Genomic DNA, 20,058 nt, shown 5'->3' on the forward strand with positions numbered 1-20,058 from the left:
TTTTATTTGAGATATAAAGCTTCTAATATAAGCAAAGGTTTTGAAGGAAAAACAGGTCAATCATTTCAGCCGCCACACCAAATAATATTGCAGATTTTTCATTTGCTGATCCCGTTCCAGAGGTTGGGCACGTGAACATGTGCAATCCTGCTCCAAGTGGGCCAGATGGATTTATTTATTTTTTTAATAACCCCACTCACTAAAAAATGGAAAAAAAGAAAAAAAGCATTGGAAAGTGCACTGTCATTAGTGGGCCCTCCACCCACTCTTTATTAAGCAGCTCAGATGAGCAGGCAAGACCTGCAGTGTGCTTGAAAGTCAAGAAATGTGGACTCTTGCTGAACCAAAGGAACTGGAAGCTTTCAAATCTTGGGCTCTCCAACAATTTATTACCAGCATCAGTCACAGGATGCATTTATTCTGCATTTCCATCAGCGTAAGGAAGAACAGGTTTGCTCAAAATATCTGCCTGGGACTTCAAAGCCCCAGTTAAGCAAAGCACGTCCCAAAATTAAAGGGATGTTAATAGAAACCTTCGGAGCAGTTGTTGGCTGACACAAGAATACACTGAAACCAAACAACCCCTCAGGACTTGGAGCTGCCAATAGGAATGATCCATCAGAGCAGATCCACAGTCCCAAGTGTGCTCTGCAACTCCTGAAAGAATGTGAGTGGAAAAGCAGCTGCGCTGTGGGAAGATGCTTTCAAATCTCTCAGTATTTCTGATTGTGTAACTCCCAAAGTCCAGTGTAGGTCGTTTGGCCTCCCAGTCTTAAACAATCCCGTTCCACAGAGGGCAAGTTCATCACTAAAACACGAGAAAATAACAAAAATCCACCCTGGCAAGCAGCACTAGCATTGAATTCCCAAATATTTAACGTTTGTGCTCTCCAGGGGTGACCCTCCTGTATCCTGCATCTTCAGACACACCAGTATCCAGAAATGCCATGGAAACCAAGAAATATCTTAGATTAAACTGGCCCAAGACAGAACCTGTTAGTGCAGATCAGAAAAGGGTTGTCAGAGGCTCCCCTGCCAGGTGCACCCCTTTTCCAGCACATTTTCACTGGGCTTATATCCAAAATAAACCATTGAAGTCCCAAATCCCAAACATCAAAGATGAATGAACACAAAGTATCCAAAATGTTTCCCAGTTTGGCTCAAACCAGTAAATTCTGCCCAGCTCAAGCAAGGATCAGACTTTGGGCAAGGGGAAAGAGACACTTGTTTTCCATTTCACTTCATCTGAATAAATGTTTGATAGATTCAGGCAAAACAGAAAAATCCTGAAGATTATAAAATCCTTCTCCTACATAGACAAAAATCAGTCACTGCAGAACTCTATACAGTGATGAGAAAACTAATAAAAGCCAAAAAAGCCACGTAAGAGACTAAACCAGGAGTGGTTTCCCAACCAACAGAGCTGATTTAAATGCATAGCATTAACCACTTCCTTTTTTTACCTCTTTATATTCCTCCAAAATGTGAAAAGTTCCTGCTCAGAGAACTATTATCTATTTAGTAACATGCAGTTACTAAATATGGGCTTCAGGAACAAATATTGTCTCAAACAGCAACAGGTTTCATCAAATACTGTAAATGTTTTCCTGACGTACAAATGGACTTAAAATTTGGAATTTATTTCAAGTCCCACATTCAGTCTGAGAAATATTTCTCATAGAAACAAGCAGTATCTTTTCATTAGGATTTGACTGAATTCTATACAAAAGGCAGATAAGATGCCTTTTAATTTCCCAGTATAGATTTTTTGAGGAAAAAAGCAGAATATTATGGATTAGGTTGGTGGATGGCACGAGAACAAATATGGAACAAGTGCAACCATTTGACTGGTCATTTTAACCCTATTATGGTATGAAAGTCATGCAAATAATATTTTGTTTGGAGAAATCCAATCCCCTCTGAGCAGCTACTTTTCCTGCATGCCAAGCACTGTTTTTCTCCGTGGAAGAACAGCTCACATGGCCCGTGCTGGAAGTGACACTTGTCTTTCATCCCTGGAAACTGAGCCAGCCCCACACCACAGCAGGGATCAAAGCCATCCCTCCTCCCATGGCACCTGAGGCAGGAAGCAAAGGCAACACTAGATCCTGCTTGAAGACAAAATCCCAAGTATTCCAATTTCACACGTTCTGCAGCAGATATTTCTCATCTCTGGGACGTGAACTCCAAGCTGGCCCCATTTGCCAATTTTCCCACATAAAAAACCCATCTCCATGGTACCACCAGACATTTGGAAAGTCTTTAAAGCCCCACCTGTACTTTGAGTCCCAGTAAAGTCAAAGGGAAGAACTGCACTCCCCTGATCTGCAGAATAAGATATTCCAGGACACTCTGCACTGTAAGGGGACTCCCCTGGCTCACTACTGGACAAAGTGTGTCTGGAAACAAAGCAGCAAAAGCAGTTTCTATGGGAAAAAGTGGATTTGGTTTTAAAAATAAGGAGCAAATACCATCATTAGCAGGAATGAGTTCATACTTTGAGTTCTTTTAGAGCAATAATATCCCACACAAGAGGTGGGCACATCATCACTTTCACATGGAAAGTGGCTCTGTTTTACCCACAAGTCCTAAGAAAACTTATAGAGTGATTCTACTCAGGCCAAAATTAAGACTTTTTTTAAAGGGTAAGTAACTCACCTTTACCCCTTATTTAAATAAAGCAGATATGCTGACTAGCTTCAGACACCTGGATTACTTATTATGCTACAGTTTGGAAGAAACAACTTGGAACCCAGGAATACTACAGAACACATACAAATCCAGTGCTGGTCACACAAAACACTGATCATGAGAAAAAGATATTTGTAAGGAGAAGATGCCATGAATCCAGCCTGTTATTTCTGACAGGACAGAACCTCCCATCACCAGTCCAGCGGAGCAGGGATCCCTTCACACAGGAAATATTGCAGTTGACTGAAAGCAACTGACCATTACATTTACTAAAAGATTCATTACATGTATTTTCAAAGGACCCAAGCAGAAAATCTGCCAGGTTCTGCTGCTCAAATTATATTAATCAGCATTAGTGAATGACTGAGCCCATAACCACTTGTAGGATCTTTAAGAGAACAAAGCAAGTAGATCAAAAATTAGTATTTCCTTCCTGCACCTCAGTCACTGTAATCCCCAGCCATCTCTGGTGGCAGTAATTTACAGTAAGAGCAGAGTTACAAATAGCAGGATAATATCAAGCCTTAATACCTGATGAAATGAAAGCTAAATTAGCACAATAATCCTTCAAGAACATAAGTGCCTTCTCAAGGAGCCTGACACCAGCTTATACAGGCAAGGGGAGAAAAAAGTGTATTAAATCAGCTTCAGTGGGATAATGCAACAAAAGCTGAAGAAAGTTGAGCCTCCTATCACCACATATCTATCCTTTGCAACATTTCAAGTGATTTTACAGTTCTTCTGACAGATGTTACAGAGACACCTCACACAAATTACACAGAACATATACACACCTAATCCCCTTCTTGCAACACCGAGACTGAATTCTTGCCCTCGGGCCCTTTCAGTTATTACAATTAGTCCATGTGAAGTTACCCTTGATAATCTCGGGAGATAATAACTGGCAGGAGGAACAGGATAACAGAACATCCGACAATTACAGGGTTTGGGGAGGGGATTTCTGTAGAGCTGACAAAAAAATAAACACCACCTAATGCAGGAACCTCTGCAGAACCCTAAACTGGGGTATTCCCAAAGCATTGCTGTCCCTGCTGTGACCCTGCTGGATGGTCTGGGATGCCTGAGGCAACAGCTTCACTCATCTACTGGAAGAACAACTAGTTAAGACTTTGGTGCTGCATTCAGCCAAAATCTTCCTGAAAAAGGGGTTGCTCTTGGAGCTACCTCTGGATTTTTAAAGCTGGATGGGACCATTATACCAGAGGTACTTCATGATAAATATGCCAGAGACCAAAATCTTCAGAATGGCCTGGGATGATAGAACTGAACATGCCCCACAAATGCCAACAGAGCAGCCTTTGATGTTCGGGTTCCCAAAAATCCTTGTAGAGGTCCCACGTTTACAGAAGCCACTTCCACCCACCTGTGGCACTCACCATGAGATTCTGTCACCCCCCAAGGGCCTATGGCAAGGAAAAGCAGTGAGTTTGCAGGTGGTCTCTGCTCCTTTATTGAGCGAGTTCACTGAAAATTCACTGTACCTGCTGTCGACACTGAGAAGACCATTTCCTCCTCCCCCCAGTACCAGCTATCAACTTTTTAAATTTGCAAGACAGATCAAACAACTTGAATTATTAAGATCTACAGAACCACAGAGACACAAGTGTGATCAGTGATAAATGTGGCTCCCCATTAAAATCAGCTCAGGGAGGAAGGAATGGGCCAGTTGCTTAATGTCCAACTTAATCTGTCTCACCCTGAATAGCTCAGCCAACAAAACAAACCAAATCAGTCTGACTTTGACATTCCCTGGAGATTTTCAGCCTGAAATGAGAAGGGTTGATCACAGAGCTCCTCGTATCAGGACCACATTTGCTGCTATGAAAAGTAAGAGATCACGAATTTTAAGAGAAAAGTCCATATGGAATGTCCAAGTTCGGCACATAAAACACTCCCAAGTTTTGTGAACCTTTTACTACTGCTCAGGGTTCACTACAGCACCAGTTGTAAGTTAGAAATACTCATTGGAATTTTAAAAAAGATTGTTTGAAAAAAAAAATCACAGAGAATGCGAGAACATAAATCACATCCTACAAACAGACTCTCCAAGGAAAAATGGCAAATCAGATATCATTTCTCCCTGTGTAATGCAAGAAAAGCAGGAGAACATCTTCTTTTAGTCCCTGATGAAATAGAATTTTGCTAATGCCTAAGATTCCTCTATAGTGAGAGGATTCTTTTACAGATTCTTCTCTTGCCTGGGCATCTTTTTGGAGAATTTACATGGCAGTGAGGACTAAAAGCAGCAAAACCCCTCCAACAGTTTTTAGCTGGGTGTTCAAAGCCCTTCCTAAAGCCCTTTGCTGTTCTAAAAGCCTACTTTACACACATGTAAGATGCTACTGTTCTTACTGGTATGAAGAACACGCGTTTTCAACACGGAGCAACAAATCATACACAGAAAGGGTAACAACAACATCCAACTCATGGTCTGGCAGGGGAATGACCCAGAACCTGGGAGAAAGGAGTGTAGAGCTCCAGTGGTCCTCCACTGCTGCATCCACTAGAATGCAGCCTGTTAGCCCACACCAGGTTTCAATTATTCATCTCTTAATCAACTTCAGACTCACTTATTTAAAAGGATACAATTTTAACAATAAATCTCAAGGACAGTGTTAATTAAAAGCTAAATCTTGCCCTGAGCTGGACTTCCAAGGTCTATGAGAATGTTCACAGCCCATTTATTTATTCCAGCATTGTGTCAGTTATTAAATTACAGTAAATTAAAAACACAGTGACAGAGCAATAGCTAAAATAAGTGAGGCTTGTTGCATCTCACTTACAAAGGTTGCCAGACTTGTGCTCTGACAGGCTGCCAAGAAAAGTGAATGTAAAAGTCAGGGGCCCTCAGTTCAAAAACGTCCCATCGTGAGCATGAAGTGTTTCAGGCTCAGAGATGCCAGCAAAGATCCACCTACTGATATTCCCTGGCCTCCTGAAAGCATTTAATGATATAAATCCATCTTCCTGACAATCAACTGGGAATTAAATGACCTCTTGTCATTTTAGGTGAAACACACTGAAAGCAGAGCTCAACGTGGTGCTCTCTCCACTCAGCACGTCCTGGAGAAAAAGGGATGTCTCCATCATGCTACAGATTTGCAGGAAATTCACAGAGAGATAATGTGCTTTAGAAAGAAAAATCAAAACATATGGAATGAATAATTAACATATACAAAAAAAATCCTAAAATGAAAATGCATAGAACGCTTGTTACTTATACAGCACATCAACTGCTTCAGAGTAAACAAAACAATTACAAAGACACCTCCTTTTATCTGAAGCCAAGTTAATTTTGGAGAAGAGATGTTCACCCATGATAACTCACCTACTACAGGAAAAACTGGGAGAGGTAACATCCCTTGTAATACAGTGTAGACTCCACAGTGCTCAGATATACATGAACTCTCTAGAGGTGTCACAGGTGACTGATATTCCCTGCACGAGGAGGATGATCCCTCTCCATGAAGAGAGGTGAGGTAAAAGAAGCTTTGCAGAGAGAACTTCACTTGATTAAAAATGAATCTAGTCTTAGTTCTAACGTTGATTTTAATTTTTTTTTATCATTTGGCCAAGCTTCTGTTTTCTCTCAGAGGCTGCTCTGTTCACAATGACCCTTATCTTGGAAGGCAGAATTACTGAAACCGACTTCAACAGGAAGAAAAAAAATTTCATCTCCAAGTTCCACATTCCACAAACACGGACATAAACATGGTAAGAGCTAAAGGTCCTCATGAGTTTTGAAACTAAGGCCACACAAACCCAAATCCCTCCTTTTCCAGCATGTTTCTCACACTGAGGCAGTTTCCCTGAAGGAGTAGCCCCGGTGGTCTGTATTGACCAGCCACGCTGGACACTCTCAGACAGCTCATCACACACCATCCGTCCTTTAAAGCTTGGCTTAACATCTTCAGGAGGGACTGGGCCACCTCCTTCAGAGGGGGACACAACAGCTGTCTTTGAAGAGGAATGTTCACACTGTGAATGTGGAAGTGCATATTCCTTCCATAGATAATCTCAAATTCTGAGGGTAAGAAAAGCATACTCCCAGTCTGTGGAGGGAATGTGTGAGGAGGTTATAAAGATGCCGAACGTTTTTCCGTGCTTATCTCCCATCTTCCCATTTCCCATGGCCTGCTGCTGTGCTCTGACAGAGCTCCACCATTCCAGCTCTTCCCGGATCCACAGATGTTCAGAGCTCTGCTGCAGACAGACAGAGCATCTGGGAACGGGACAGAAGGACACACAAGGGACACCCCTTGGAGGAAAGGAGCACAAGGTCACAGGAAGCCCTTGTGCAGTATCGGTTTCAACATGTGACCTGAGCAGATTGAAAAAAAGCTTTTAATAAAATGCAGGCTTCCCCTGGAGCCTCCACTAGCTTTTCTCAAAAACTCATCTAGTTATGAAACTTCCCCATTGAATGTTGGGATGGCAAAGCCTGAACATAAAGCTGGGCCCAAATATCTGTTAGTGAGTGAAAGCACAGCTTTGTAAGGCCAGATCAGGGCATCAGCAGAGCTTATAAAAACCATGCAACATCTGCACAAAGTTATCAGCACTTCTGCTCCAGTTCTTTGGGAGTGTGCCTTGCCTCCACATACAGGGACTTGCCTTTTTTTTTTTTTTTTAACTTTCCCTGACCAGGCCAGATAGACCTCCTTTGCCTACAATGTTCCCAAAACACCACAAATATGTTCAGGATCCCTGTCTCCAATGTGACATCACAGGATGATAAAATATCCTGAGTTGGAAGGGGCCCATCAGGATCATCAGTCCAGCTCCTGGCCCTGCACAGACACCCCAGCAATCCCCCCTTGTCCCTGAGAGCGTTGTCCAAACGCTCCTCGAGCTCTGGCAGCCTTGGTGCTGTGACCAGTGTCCTGGGGAGCCTGTTCAGTGCCCAACCACCATGCAGGGGAAGAATCTTTTCCTGATATCCAACCTAACCCTCTCCCAGCTCAGCTCCATGCCATACCCTCGAGTCCTGTCACTGGTCACAAGAGTGAAGAGACCAGAAGTCTCAGAAAGCCCCGGCTGGGTTAAGCTGTGCCTGGACCAGCAGCACCAAAGTGGCCTGCCCCAGCCACAGGGCCACACTGCCCAGTCCCTGCTGACAGCAGTGACACAGGACACTGCCTGCAGGAGCCCCTGCTTTGCTGTTCTTGCCCTCCTGTGAAGGTGCTCTGTAGCACACTCTGACCACACAGGCACAGCCTCCACACAGCTCTCCAAAGGGCTTTGTTAGAGCAGGATCTCAAACACAATTACTCTGTGAAACTCAAAAGATGTAACAAAGCAGACTTGACCTGAGCTTTCTTCTGCCTCTGCCTTGGGCAGGAACTCCAGGTAATGACTTGTTGAAACACAGTAGAAAGAGCCCAGCTCTGTACACAGCCCTGCTGGAACAGGGCCCTGGCCCCACAGCTCATTTGTACCTGTCAGCTCCTCCTCCAGGGCAGTGCCTGCCTCTCTGTCCCTGTTGGTGACCACTCCGCGTTATTTCTTCAGAAATCCTATCTAATAATGAGCCTCCAAGTCTGTCTCCATCCCACCAACACGCGCCACAGGATTCCCTTCCCGAGCCACCAGCCATTTCCTTTCATGTAGTGCTGTGCAGATTTACTTGGAAACAGTGGCACTCCAACGTCTCCACTTCAGGAGGAGATCCTGGAAAGCAATCTTCCTCACTACGGGATGCTGGCATGGAAGTATGCTGAGGAGTCTGCCTTATTGCTTTCCCTCACTAAAGGGTTCCTTTCCCAAGCTACTTCTTTTTCCCAAGCTGCCTGACTTTGGCAGAGCATCATTTTCAATATCACATCGCATTAGATTCCAAATATCTGCAAGTTCTTTTATTTTACATTATATTCCCAGGGAGACCTAAAAGAACTGTACTATTGAATACTAGTAATATTTAGAGCTTTATTATTATATAACACACCAGTGGTATCTGTTTAAGCTGAAATTATTCTATTTTTCCACCTTAGCAAACTCCATAGCCCTCCTGTGCATCGTCTTTTCAGGCCAATTAAATGACCTTAAACATGTCCAAGCCTCTCACATGCCACACTCCTGGCAGGGACAGCAGTGACTCTGTTTGTAAACACACAGAAAAAATTGTAACTTCTCCTGCAGCACCTGACCAAATGAAATTTTACACCAAATGTAAAATTTCAGGTATTTTACACCATTTCTTTCACCACAAAGTGTGTAAAACTGCAATCACCAAACCTACAGAAGCATCCTTCAGCTAACACCAGGATTTTGTTATTCTTTCCAAAGAATCACAGACAACTGCTCTCACATTCATTTCACTATTGTTCCATTTAAAAATGGATTGACTCCTTGACTTTCAATATCTCCACAATTAGAATGAAAAAGAAACCAGGATGGAAGAAGCCCTACGAAGTCACTTAACTATTCAACTGTCTGGAGCTGTCCCAGCCCCAAATTAATTTCTTTAAGCTCAGCTTTAGCGAGCTGGTTTTAAGACACAGCCCTCACTTTGCTGATTTTCAAGAGCAGAAATTTGGATCAAAACCAGCATCTTAACAATAAAATAACTTCATCTGATATTCATTTAAGTGTTCCAAGGCGTAGGAGTCACTGTCAAAACTCAAGCTGGGTTATCCCTGTCACACCTCCACCTCCACAAGGCTGGGTGTGAGACTCTCCAGCTGTGCCAGGGCTGCCCAAATTCCTTTGGTTCAGGGAGCAATTTCCCCTGTGAAGCACGGGCACAGATTACCTGGATACCCGCAGCAAGGTGAGAACATCACTCTGACACAGCAGATAAACCTCAGGGCTTTGCAGCAGAAAATAACTCCCCCTCAAGAGTCAGCCAGAGTCCTAAAAATTGTTCCTTACGATACAACATTTCAAAACACGCACAACCGTGAACATCAAATTCGCAACTGAGGATGACCGAGGGGGTTTTTTACAGGGCTGGGGGAAGAAAAGGTTTACACTTTTTCTTTTGTGCGAGTTAACTTTCTACATATTTCTGGCTTGCAAGACAATCGCTGTGTGCAAAGCAGCTGCATTTAGTTAGAGACGTTTTAAAAGAGTTTTCAATTCTGAGGTGCTCTTTTCAGTCTCAGAAGACTTCTGCATTTCTACATCTGTTTCCAAAGAGTGGGATCCAGTGTCACACCTCAGGGAAACTCTTTTTCCCCCCCCTCTCTTTGCCTACTTAAATCCAAACACAAACTTTAAAACACTCCCCTGCCCAGCTCTCATTTGCAGTGCTTTAAATCCCTGTGAGTACATAATTAACACTGCAGTTGCAGTAGATGTTAATTACAGAAACAAAGAAATGGTGTCCTGAAGATAATTTGCTGATACTTCAAGCCACTTTTGTCAAAAAATACCAGACTACAAACTCAAACAGTGACATCTACTCTCATCCTCTAAGAGGCTTAAGGCAACAAAAGCATTTTGTTTGTTTGTAAACTCGTTCCTGGATTGTGGCTGAACCAGCAGCCTGTGACCCAGGGATGAAACAATTAACCACAGGGACTAATCAAGAGCTGGGGAACTTTATCTCACAAGTTTCAGGGAAATCAGCAGTACTTATAATCTAAAACATGATCTAGAGATCTGTGGGTTTACTACACACTTTTAAAATGCTTTTATACTATTAATGATTCTTCCATTGTGACTCCTCACAAAGTTACATGATCTGGAATAATAATAATAATAATGCTGAACTGGGAATATCCAGAGTCACATACTGCAAAAAACATCCAAGTGGAGAGTTCCTGTTGCTTATATTGACATTACCTTTGTGCTTTAATTCAGAACACTTGGGGTAGCCCATGAGCACCTTGGGAAGAGCATTAAAGACAGTGGGAACGTACAAGGGAAAACGCGCTTTTCGGGTTGTTTTGCTCATGGACAAAAAGGGAGCACCAGCAGACAGTGGTCCACATTCTGTTTTTAAAAATATCAGTCTTAAAAGGCAGGGACTGAAGGGTTCTGTATGTCTGCTGCAGAATCTGTTTACCCAACCATTCTAGTTACCTTAAAGAAATTTGTAAGAAGTTTTATGGTGGCTTTCTCTTTCTTTGTTTTTTAATTAGTGTTAGATGTTCAGCTCCCCTTATTCTTTCACAAAATGCAGATCTTTAACAAGTTTGGGGGAAAACACAGTGTGTGGTTGTAACGTGATAGATGTCTATCTATTAAAAAATAAATTACTTGATCTGCCCATGAATCAACACTGTAAGCATTTGCCAGAGATATTACTTAAAATACAGGAAATACTTCAGTGTGGAAAGTAACTGTACATAGTCACAGATCACAGTCCAGGTTGGAAGGGAACTGGAAAGATCACCTTGTCCAACCTCATGAGGGAAAGGGAGCCCAGCTGAGATTATCCAGTCTCATCTTGGAAATCTTTCATATGTTGAGCTGAAACCCCTCTTGGTGCAACTTGTACTACAATGACTATATTAAGTCACACATAAAGATGAATTCATACAATGAAAGATGTTTCCCAGCAGAATTCACAGTAAATAAGAAATGGCCAGTTCTGGACCCAATGAGATCAGTTGCTTTATGTTCATGGGGTTTTTTTTCTCTTTCAGACTCTTAGAAACCCACAAAAATTCATATTATGACCCTAAGGTTTTGAAATTATCTGAAAAACGGGGGGGGGAAAGGACTTTTTTTTCCCTTTAAAAAATATAGCTATTTGTTAAGCACACATAGCATTCCCTGGGGACACTAGAAAACAACTTCTGAAAACTTTCCCATTGAGATGCCATGAAGAATTCCTACGCTAAGCCAGAACTCATCCAGCCATTGAATCTGCAGCAGGAGACTGGGATATCGGGAAGTCATTCAAACATCCACTCCTAACACACAGTCCCAGGTAATGGTATCATTAGGGACACCCTGAAACACCGAAATTCAGGCACAGGGATACGACAAGGGTTGTATCCGTTAGCTACGACCAACTTTTAAAGGCAGTTATCCCACTATATCTGCAATATCCCTTGGCTTAAATTTTGGCTTTTTTTCAGTTCTGAACTGAAACTCAATCAGCTTTATCTCTTTAGCATTCACTTTTTCGCCTTCTGAAATACTAAATACAACCATATTATCACCCAGGACTTCTCAGAAGTGGCTCGTGATTTAAGTACCCACCATAAAACACTTTTAAGGAGCCGGAGTTCACGAACATCCAACTCTTACTGAAATTCTCATGCAGGCGTCCAAAAACACTGCTCACTTTTTACTGACTTGGCCCCGAGGACTGAGTCCTTGCCCAATTCCAGCTATCCCAACTCCGAGGTCCCTTTATGCATGTGCTACGCTACCCTCTACACGTAAATCACTGGCAAAAAAAGGCTGAAACCAGAACCCCGATAAAACAGAGGGATCGCGGGATAAGTATCAGTCGTTAAAACCAAACCGAAGAGGCTGTCGGTAAAAATAAATAAATAGATAAATAAACAGACATACATTTTGGAGGGATACAAGGGGAGCGAGATGGCAAAACATCCCCCCCCGAGCTGGATCTAAAGCACAAGTCACAAGTGTGATAACACACCTCGGGCACCATCAATCACGGACCGCAAAGCGGGACCGCCTGGGAATAGTTACCGGCCCGAACACTTGGAAAGAGCTTTTTTACGAAGCAATTAAATCCAGATCGAGTATAAGCCCCCGAGTTCGTCAACGGGAGGCGGCGGGGCCGCCGGGCTGCGCTGCCCTCGCCCCTCAGCACCGCGGGCTCGGCGCCGCTCGGCACATCCCGCCCCGGGATCCCCGCCGTGCCCCCTTACCTTGCGTGGCGTCCCCGGGCTCGGCGCGGCTGCCCGCGCGCAGCAGCAGGAGCAGCGGGAGCAGCAGCGGGAGGCTCCGGTCCGCGCCGCCCGGCTGCTGCATTCCTGAGCCGGCGCTGCTCCCGCATCCACCGCGGGGCCGCCGCTCCTCCGTCCCGCGCTGTGCCGGCGGGCGGGGAAGGGAGCGCGGGCGGGGAAGGCAGCGCGGAGCCGCCACCTCCGCCTCCCTCAGCCCCTTCCCGCTGTCACCGCCCGCCCGCCCCACGCTGCCCGGGCCCGCAGCGCCCCCTCCTGTCCCGCGCCGCTCGGCCGCCGCCGCCGCCATTTTGTCCCCCCTCGGAGCGGCGGGGCCGGGGCGCCATGCAGGGGCCGCCCGTCCTCGGAGCCGAGCTTGGAAGACGGCACTTGGGGATATCATCCCTTCCCAAGGGGCTGCTCCGCAGATAGTAACTGCAGTCCGTGGGATTGTTGCACTTGCGGGGAAAACGCTTTTCACAGAATCACGGAATCACTGAGGTTGGAAAAGCCCTCCAGGATCGAGTCCAGCCTGCGCTCGATCCCCACCGTGACGCCCAGCCCAGGGCACTGAGTGCCACGTCCAGTCGTTCCTTGGACACCTCCAGGGATGGGGACTCCACCACCTCCCTGGGCAGCCCCAGGGATACTTAACGACCCTTTCCATGAAGAAATTCTCCTAGTGTCCAACAAATCTAAACTTTTCCAGGCAGAGTCCATCCAGTTTTGTTCCATCCTGGAAGGGGCATCACTCACTGCCCAGATACAGCCATGGCTATGGGGAGGGCAGATGATCAGTCTTACATGATTTAAGTTTATCCCACTGAGATCTATGGATGTGTTCTACTTTTTAGAGTCTTCCCATTGAAACAGGCAAAGAAACTGAGAGCCAGCGGTGCGGAAAAATGATTTCTCCACTGTTCTTCATACATGAGTTGATAGTTAAAAGCTTCTAATTTTCCCCTCGCAACATTTCAGATTTACTGGATATCTCCTATTTTTACAGTCAGTCAGGAACTCATAAGTCTAGGGACACCTTCCACTATGCCAGGTTGCTCCAAGCCCTGCCCAACTTTGCCTTGGACACTTCCAGGGATGAGGCAGCCACAGCTTCTCTGGGCAACCTGTGCCAGGGCCTCATCACCCTCACCCAATATCCCATCTAACCCTGCCCTCTGGCAGTGGGAAGCCATTCCCCCTTGTCCTGTCCCTGCAGGCCCTTGTCCAAAGTCCCTCTCCAGCTCTCTTGGAGCCCCTTTAGGCACTGGAAGAGGCTCCAAGGTCTCCCTGGAGCCTTCTCTTCTCAGGTGAACACCCTCAGCTCTCCCAGCCTGTCTCCAGAGCAGAGGTGGAATTTTGGCTAAGTGAAATCAATATTGAATAGACTGATTTCTCCTAACCCTTCCTGAAAAAGAGACAGGGCACTGCCAAAGCTCATTGAAGCTCCAGGAGTGATAACTACTTTCCATTCAGGAGAATGATCACATTCCCGGGATGCTTAGATTAGGTTTAAGATTTCAAAAGTCAGCAACTGTTTAATAAAAAGCTCATAAGCAGAGTGGAAACAAGGACAAGATTAAAGGAATTTCCTTCTCACTTCCTGATAGATCAGATCCCTTAGGCTTGCCTTGTGCCATATGAATCTTGTATTTCTTGTCAGACACTAATAGAGTTTCAAGAGGAGGAAGAAACCCAGATAAGCATCTGGCTGCATGTTGGTGATGGAGATTGAGATCTGGAACTACCTTCTCCTCGCACATACACATATTCCTCCTCACACCAGGGAGGGCAAGGACGAGAGATTATCCACTTCCTTGTGAAAGCTCACCAATACACAGACATGAACTAAATGGAAGAGGTAAGCCAAACTGGATACTGTTCTAGGATCTGATATGACACATGGAAGGAACTATCAGCTGCTGGTGCCTGTGTTTCTGCCAATTTAGGTCCTTAAACCACTACTCCCAACTGAGGTGAACAAGGCAGGCCTGGGTCCAGCCAAGAGTCTGGATCATCAGGCAAGGTCTGACATCACGCTGAGAAGTCAGCTACAGGTCAGGGCCCACTCCTCACAATCCATTCCAGCAGGTCTGCAGGGATAAGGCAGGTCTGAGGTCAAGCAGGGAAGCCCATCCACACCTCAGTGTCCAGCCCAGTAGGGTCCATAGCCAGGCACAGGGATGAGGGAGTGACAGACTTCCCCTCCTAGGCAGGAGCTAAGGGGGGTCAGAGCTGAGCTTAAAGAGAGCCTCTGGGCAAGGGTGGGGTTGGAGGCCCCAGCTGAGGGTGGTCAGTCATTAAGAGCAATGAGAGCCCTCAGGGTCCTGACACTTATCATGTAGACAGGGAATACCGGAGCTGGTGCCAGTGGGAAGGTCAGGCCGTGCAGCTGGGGTTGGATTGCTGCAGCACCAGCCCAGGCTTGCCTGCCCTGACCCTCTGAAGTGACATTTCACGTTACTTCTGACTGATCTAACAGCAAGGAAAAATCTCTTTTGTTTCCTGTATGTTCACCCAGGCAAGGCCATTCAACTAAACCTGTGATGAGAGAAAATAGGAGCGATGTTCCTCCAGATGAGCCAGCTGGGTCAGTTCCCCACAGCTGCTGGAGTGCTGGAGCCAGCAAAGGCAAGTGGGACCCTTCTCCAGGGCCTTCAGTTATCCTTTTGGCAGCAACCTGCTGTTACACTTCTTCAGCTGCAACACAAAAGTGTTTCCTTCACCTCTCTGTTTGTTGTGCAATGAAGTGAAATGTCCATGAGATCCAGATCCCTCTGAGTTGGGCACTCCTGGCCTAACGATACCAAAAAACGCTGTGGCAGATGGAGAAACTAAAAGCAGATTCTCCAAGTTTTCATTTAGCTACATGCAGTGTGAGAGGATAAATCATTTATAATTAAAAAACAAGCCACTTATTTTTAGCTGCAAATCTACCAAAGTCCATGCAATTAGCAAATCTAAATCACTTCCTGGCTCAGACTGTTCAGCACAGCACAGAAATGAAAGTTAAACCATACGTTTGGGGAGCGCATGGTACATCTGCTCTCAATCTGCAGCCTTTGGAAATCAATACAAATATTCTCCCTGCTTTAACATGCTGCAGTCTGTCAGCCCACAGTGGAAGGACTAAAAATATATTGAACAAAGGAATAGAGTGGACACAGCCTGAACACCAAAAAATGGATAGCACAGAGAATCCTTAGTGATGGCAAAAAGTAGCCAAGGTAAGGACAAGCACTGGCTTGGGAGGACAAATCAGGGTTTCTCCTACGTGGCTTTGGAGATGGAGTGCACAGATAAAGCTCTAGAAGGTGACTCTGGGGAGAAGAATCAACCATTTGGTCCATGTCCACATATTTTAAAACAACGAAAGGCCTGTAGTCAATATCTTTGTGGAATTAGTTCCCGCAGGGAAAATGTATTACACACAAAACTTTTTTATTCTTTTTTTTTTTTGTTTAATGAAAAGATAGCAAAGAAGCTGTCTGGGAATGATTTGTAAGTACAATAAACCTCACAAGAGGATGATAAGCAAAGTATTGTAAGAGAATCGTGTCAGAAGTACAGCAAAATAAAAGAGAAACATTTCACATTTGTAGTTACTGACAATGTGTGTTCTTAAGTATCATGTCACATTATAAAAGAATCCTTGTTTTCTTTTCCATCTTTCACTAATATTCCTATTAATCTGTTCCAGATTTCTTGATTCCAGCATTTGAAGCCATATCAGTCATCCTTCGCCCACTTGAAATTCAACTGGAATTACACCAGTGTGTCCAGGGTTCCAGAGTGCAACCTGAAGTGAGGTCTGAACTTCCCATGGATTACTAGAATCTGTGCATCCATGAAAAGACCATGTGTAAATCTGATTTCACTGTAGATATTTAAATTATAAGATGGAGAACAATTGCTGTTACTTTTAAAAGATGGAAGATTTAGACATATCTTACACTCAGTTCCTTAGAAAAGGGATTCTCTCTAACTTAGGTGAGGACTTTTCCACTGGATGTGTTTTTCATTTTCTAGTGGAATTTCAGGAGTAAGTGCAATACAAATAATAACATGTTTCTTTAAAATGAACAGGAGATATGAACATAAATCTGAATTCCCTAAAAGAAATTAGCCACGGCATAGAGAACAGGCACATACAAGACAGACATGCCTTGTGCTGTGTGATAGGTGTCCTGTAAAAGTCAGCTTAAGAAATACAGATATTGGCCAATGTGCATGTGAAAAATTTTGCACTATCCTGTAGCAAAAAAAGGATCATTTTCCTTTTGTTTACAGGTCCATGAAAAATGGTTGATATGACAGGACACCATTAACAATTAAGGCTGGTTTCAGTGTTTGTGTTTGCAGCAGGACTAAGAAAAGACACCAAGGACAGGGAGATAATGGATGGTGCTCGGTGGGATGGTTTAGTTGAGTTAAATCCAGTGCTGGTCCGTGGCTTTCCCTGCTGGAATCAGGCAGGTCATCGTGGAGTGGCCCAAGGTATGTCCATAGGTAGTGGGATACACATCCCCTGCCAGGGGCAGCAGGTTAGAGCAGTGCATTTGTGCCAGTCTTTGCAACAGCTCCGTCTCTTTCTCAGGCTGCATTTTTCCTTTGCCTTAAGAGGAAAGCAAAGGATCAGGGAGCCTTAGGGAACATGGCAGAGAGCACTGCTGAAGGAAGGAATGACACAGGGAGCACCAGGAGGTGCAGGTCAGCCTTGTTCAGATCATCTACTTCAGTCTGTGGTCTGGGAGTACTTTGAAAATTGGCAGGAGAGTATGGAAAATATAAAAGGAAAGCCTTGAAACAGACCACAATTCTTTCATATGTGTATTACACTGGAATTATTTTTATATATGTATGTATATGTATATACACTGGGAGGACTCTGTTCTTTACATCCTTAAATTACAGACCTTCATAACACGTAATGTCACCCTTCTGGAAAAATGAGGGTGATAGAATGGGACACAAACACCAGCAACTACTTAATAGCACATACAAATATTGGCACGCTTGTTATGCCTTATTTTTGTTGTTGTTATTACTTTATTTTTGGAACTGTGTGTTGGCACTCCAGCATTTCCCTACATTTGAGCTCCACTGTGCACTTTGAAGGCCTTAATTTAACGAGCAGACGTGGTGCAGTCAGAGGGAGAAGTGTGTAAGTCACACAGTGTGGGTATTTACACTTCACATGCTGAGCTTTGTAGTCATCCTTTGGGAGGAAAGAGTTACAGTTATTTTATCTCTGTCTTTCTCATTAGCTCCAGAGGGAAGCCTTGGAAAGAAGGCAATGGATTTACAGCTCAGTTTGGGTTGGTTGTCCTTTTGCAGAACGTCTCAGGTAATTTCAGGTGAAACTCCTCCTTAACTTCAAAGTTCCTCACGCAGAGTTTGTTTGCTTTTTCCAAAAGGAATCAACTAACCCAATCCTCAAAAAACCCGACTCAGGGAGGAGGCTATTAAGGCAATAGTTTAGAAAACTGAACAATAGTCCACTCAGTAATCCATGATCACACCACCTGCAGGCAGCCCCGGCCCAAGTGGGAGTAAATAGTCCTGCAGGGAAGGGCTAAGGCACCGTCAGGATGAACATGGGAGATTTCACCACCCTCCTAAATGTTCTCATCTTTGTGGCCAGGCACGTGAAGCAGTAAAACCCTTCAGTTGTTAGAGGAAGGAGAACATCAAGTTTTGCAGGAGAACAACAGATCCAAGATTGGTGCTTTAACAGGTTCACAAGGTGGCCTCTGCATCTGCCTTTACAGTGTATTTACTTACCAGTCTACCCAGGGATTTTGTGAAGGATTTGGCATCTTAAACAGCTTTTTATTCCAACAACATTTCAATTCACCCTTAAGACTCTCAGTTAAGACAAACTGAACCGGGGATCCCTGGGTGGAATTTGCATGGAAGTTATGGGGTTTGGGTATGGGGTTTATAGCCTGATATTGTACTATCTCCCATCTCGTATTTTCCACTCATTTTGCATGTAAAACTTTTACTGCTATCAGCATGAGTTTAGGGGGCCACTAAAACTGAGACTATGCCCCCAGGACCCAACATGATGTAAGGGACCCCCTTTACTTAGAACCATTTGGCTGCACTAAATCTTGATGTTGAATGTTTGGGTTAGTTCCCCCATAAACCTCGTCTGCTGGATTTATATATTTGGCTCCTTTTATTTTGACTCTGGTGGCTAAATTTGCAATGGGCTTTGAATGAATGCAATTCCACTCACACCAGCAGCACAGTGGGTATTTCTGGTTGTGTAAATACAGGGATGTATAAATACAGTCTGGGAGGATGCTGAGGGGACCCACTTGGTGGGGTTTCGGTGAGATCCGAGACTGCTCAGCACCTCCAGGGAGAAATTCCAACCCTTCCAACCTCCCCACAGTGTCTGTGGTCCCTTTCTATAGCCTTTTGTCCCAATCACAGCACACAGTGCATTTGCTTATCACCTTTTTAATCACAAACTCTGAAATATTTATTTTCCTGTGTTCTAAAAGCACACTTCTATATGCAACAAAGAATTATGTCAACTAGGAGGATGATGGAGATGTATTTTTCCCTCTACAGCTCTGTGAAATTTAGCTTTTTCTCACATGGGTGTGGGGTTTTTAAATAAAGCAGTATTTCAGTAATGGCTTCAGTGGGATTTTTTAATTCTTTTCCTCTATTTAGAGTTGGTGGGTTTTTTTAAATCCATTTCAATTCCAGTGAAAATGCCTCTGATCTGATAAAGGAGATGAAGTCACTGCATAGGCTTACTATTTTATTTCCATAAGGTTTGAAAGTTTTGTTCCCTGCAGTGTTTTGGAGCCCAGGAGTATTCATCTGTTTTGTAAAAGGAAAGTTCTACGGAACAACATTTGGTCACTGTTGTCTGAATTTCATTATTCTGTTCTCCAGACTAGCAGAGGGGAAAAGTGCAAGTTAGCTGGGTCACAGTCTGAAATGTGAGAGCAGTCAACTTTTTCTGAAGTTTATGGGAATGAAAGGAAATTTAATACTGCTCAAAAGCAAGATTTAAAGTTGCATCATGTGAAAACAATTGGAGAAGTTTAATCCCGAGGTCTTGGGTTATTTGGTAACTTACATGACCATTTGTCAGCCTGCAAAAGATGGAGTTGGCTTTGCCTCTGTTAACAGTTGGCCTCTGTTTTGGAGTGGTTAGGGAACAAACACAAGTTATATTGGGTTTATAGACCCTACTAGTTCTATTCTTCTTTGTCCTTTCAGCCCCTGACATGTCTGCTTGTCTCCAGTGTGGATCTCCCACCGATCTGGGCAACACGTGCTGACAAGCCTTTCATGTGAGAGGGGCTGCAGGGCCTGACAGCTTCTCAGCCTTCTGAAAAGCTGAATACATATCCATAATTTAACCTTTACCTCTCAGGCCTCATACATCTCATTGTATGTGGAATAAAAGCCATGGGACCCCGGGATGTAACTGAATACTTCACGTTTTGTAATGTTTCCAGTGCATCGTTTATGCTAAAAGATGTTGCTGAAACATTCTTTACATTTGTAG

General features: G+C 44.2%; 1 protein-coding gene and 1 long non-coding RNA gene across 8 annotated transcripts in view; one reads left to right on the forward strand and one right to left on the reverse strand.

Moving 5' to 3' along the window:
• The window catches only part of ROR1 (receptor tyrosine kinase like orphan receptor 1), a 156,524-nt gene extending 143,777 nt beyond the window's left edge, over positions 1-12,747 (reverse strand). The window contains exon 1 of the mRNA XM_064664977.1: positions 12,507-12,747. Within this exon, the coding sequence (XP_064521047.1) occupies positions 12,507-12,609 (103 nt within the window). The 5' untranslated portion in view covers positions 12,610-12,747. The remainder of the gene's footprint in view (positions 1-12,506) is intronic.
• LOC135419018 (uncharacterized) lies at positions 12,617-19,168 on the forward strand. 7 transcript variants are annotated; one of them, XR_010432780.1, is made up of 3 exons: positions 12,617-15,149; positions 16,219-17,865; positions 18,050-19,168. It is a non-coding gene; the product is annotated as an uncharacterized LOC135419018 (long non-coding RNA). The 7 variants fall into 7 exon arrangements; XR_010432782.1 differs by having other exon boundaries at positions 18,163-19,168; XR_010432778.1 differs by having other exon boundaries at positions 16,219-17,228; positions 17,786-19,168.
• Positions 19,169-20,058: the final 890 nt, after the last annotated feature.

The sequence above is a fragment of the Pseudopipra pipra genome, chromosome 9 (genome assembly GCF_036250125.1).
Source record: "Pseudopipra pipra isolate bDixPip1 chromosome 9, bDixPip1.hap1, whole genome shotgun sequence".
Taxonomy (NCBI): domain Eukaryota; kingdom Metazoa; phylum Chordata; class Aves; order Passeriformes; family Pipridae; genus Pseudopipra; species Pseudopipra pipra.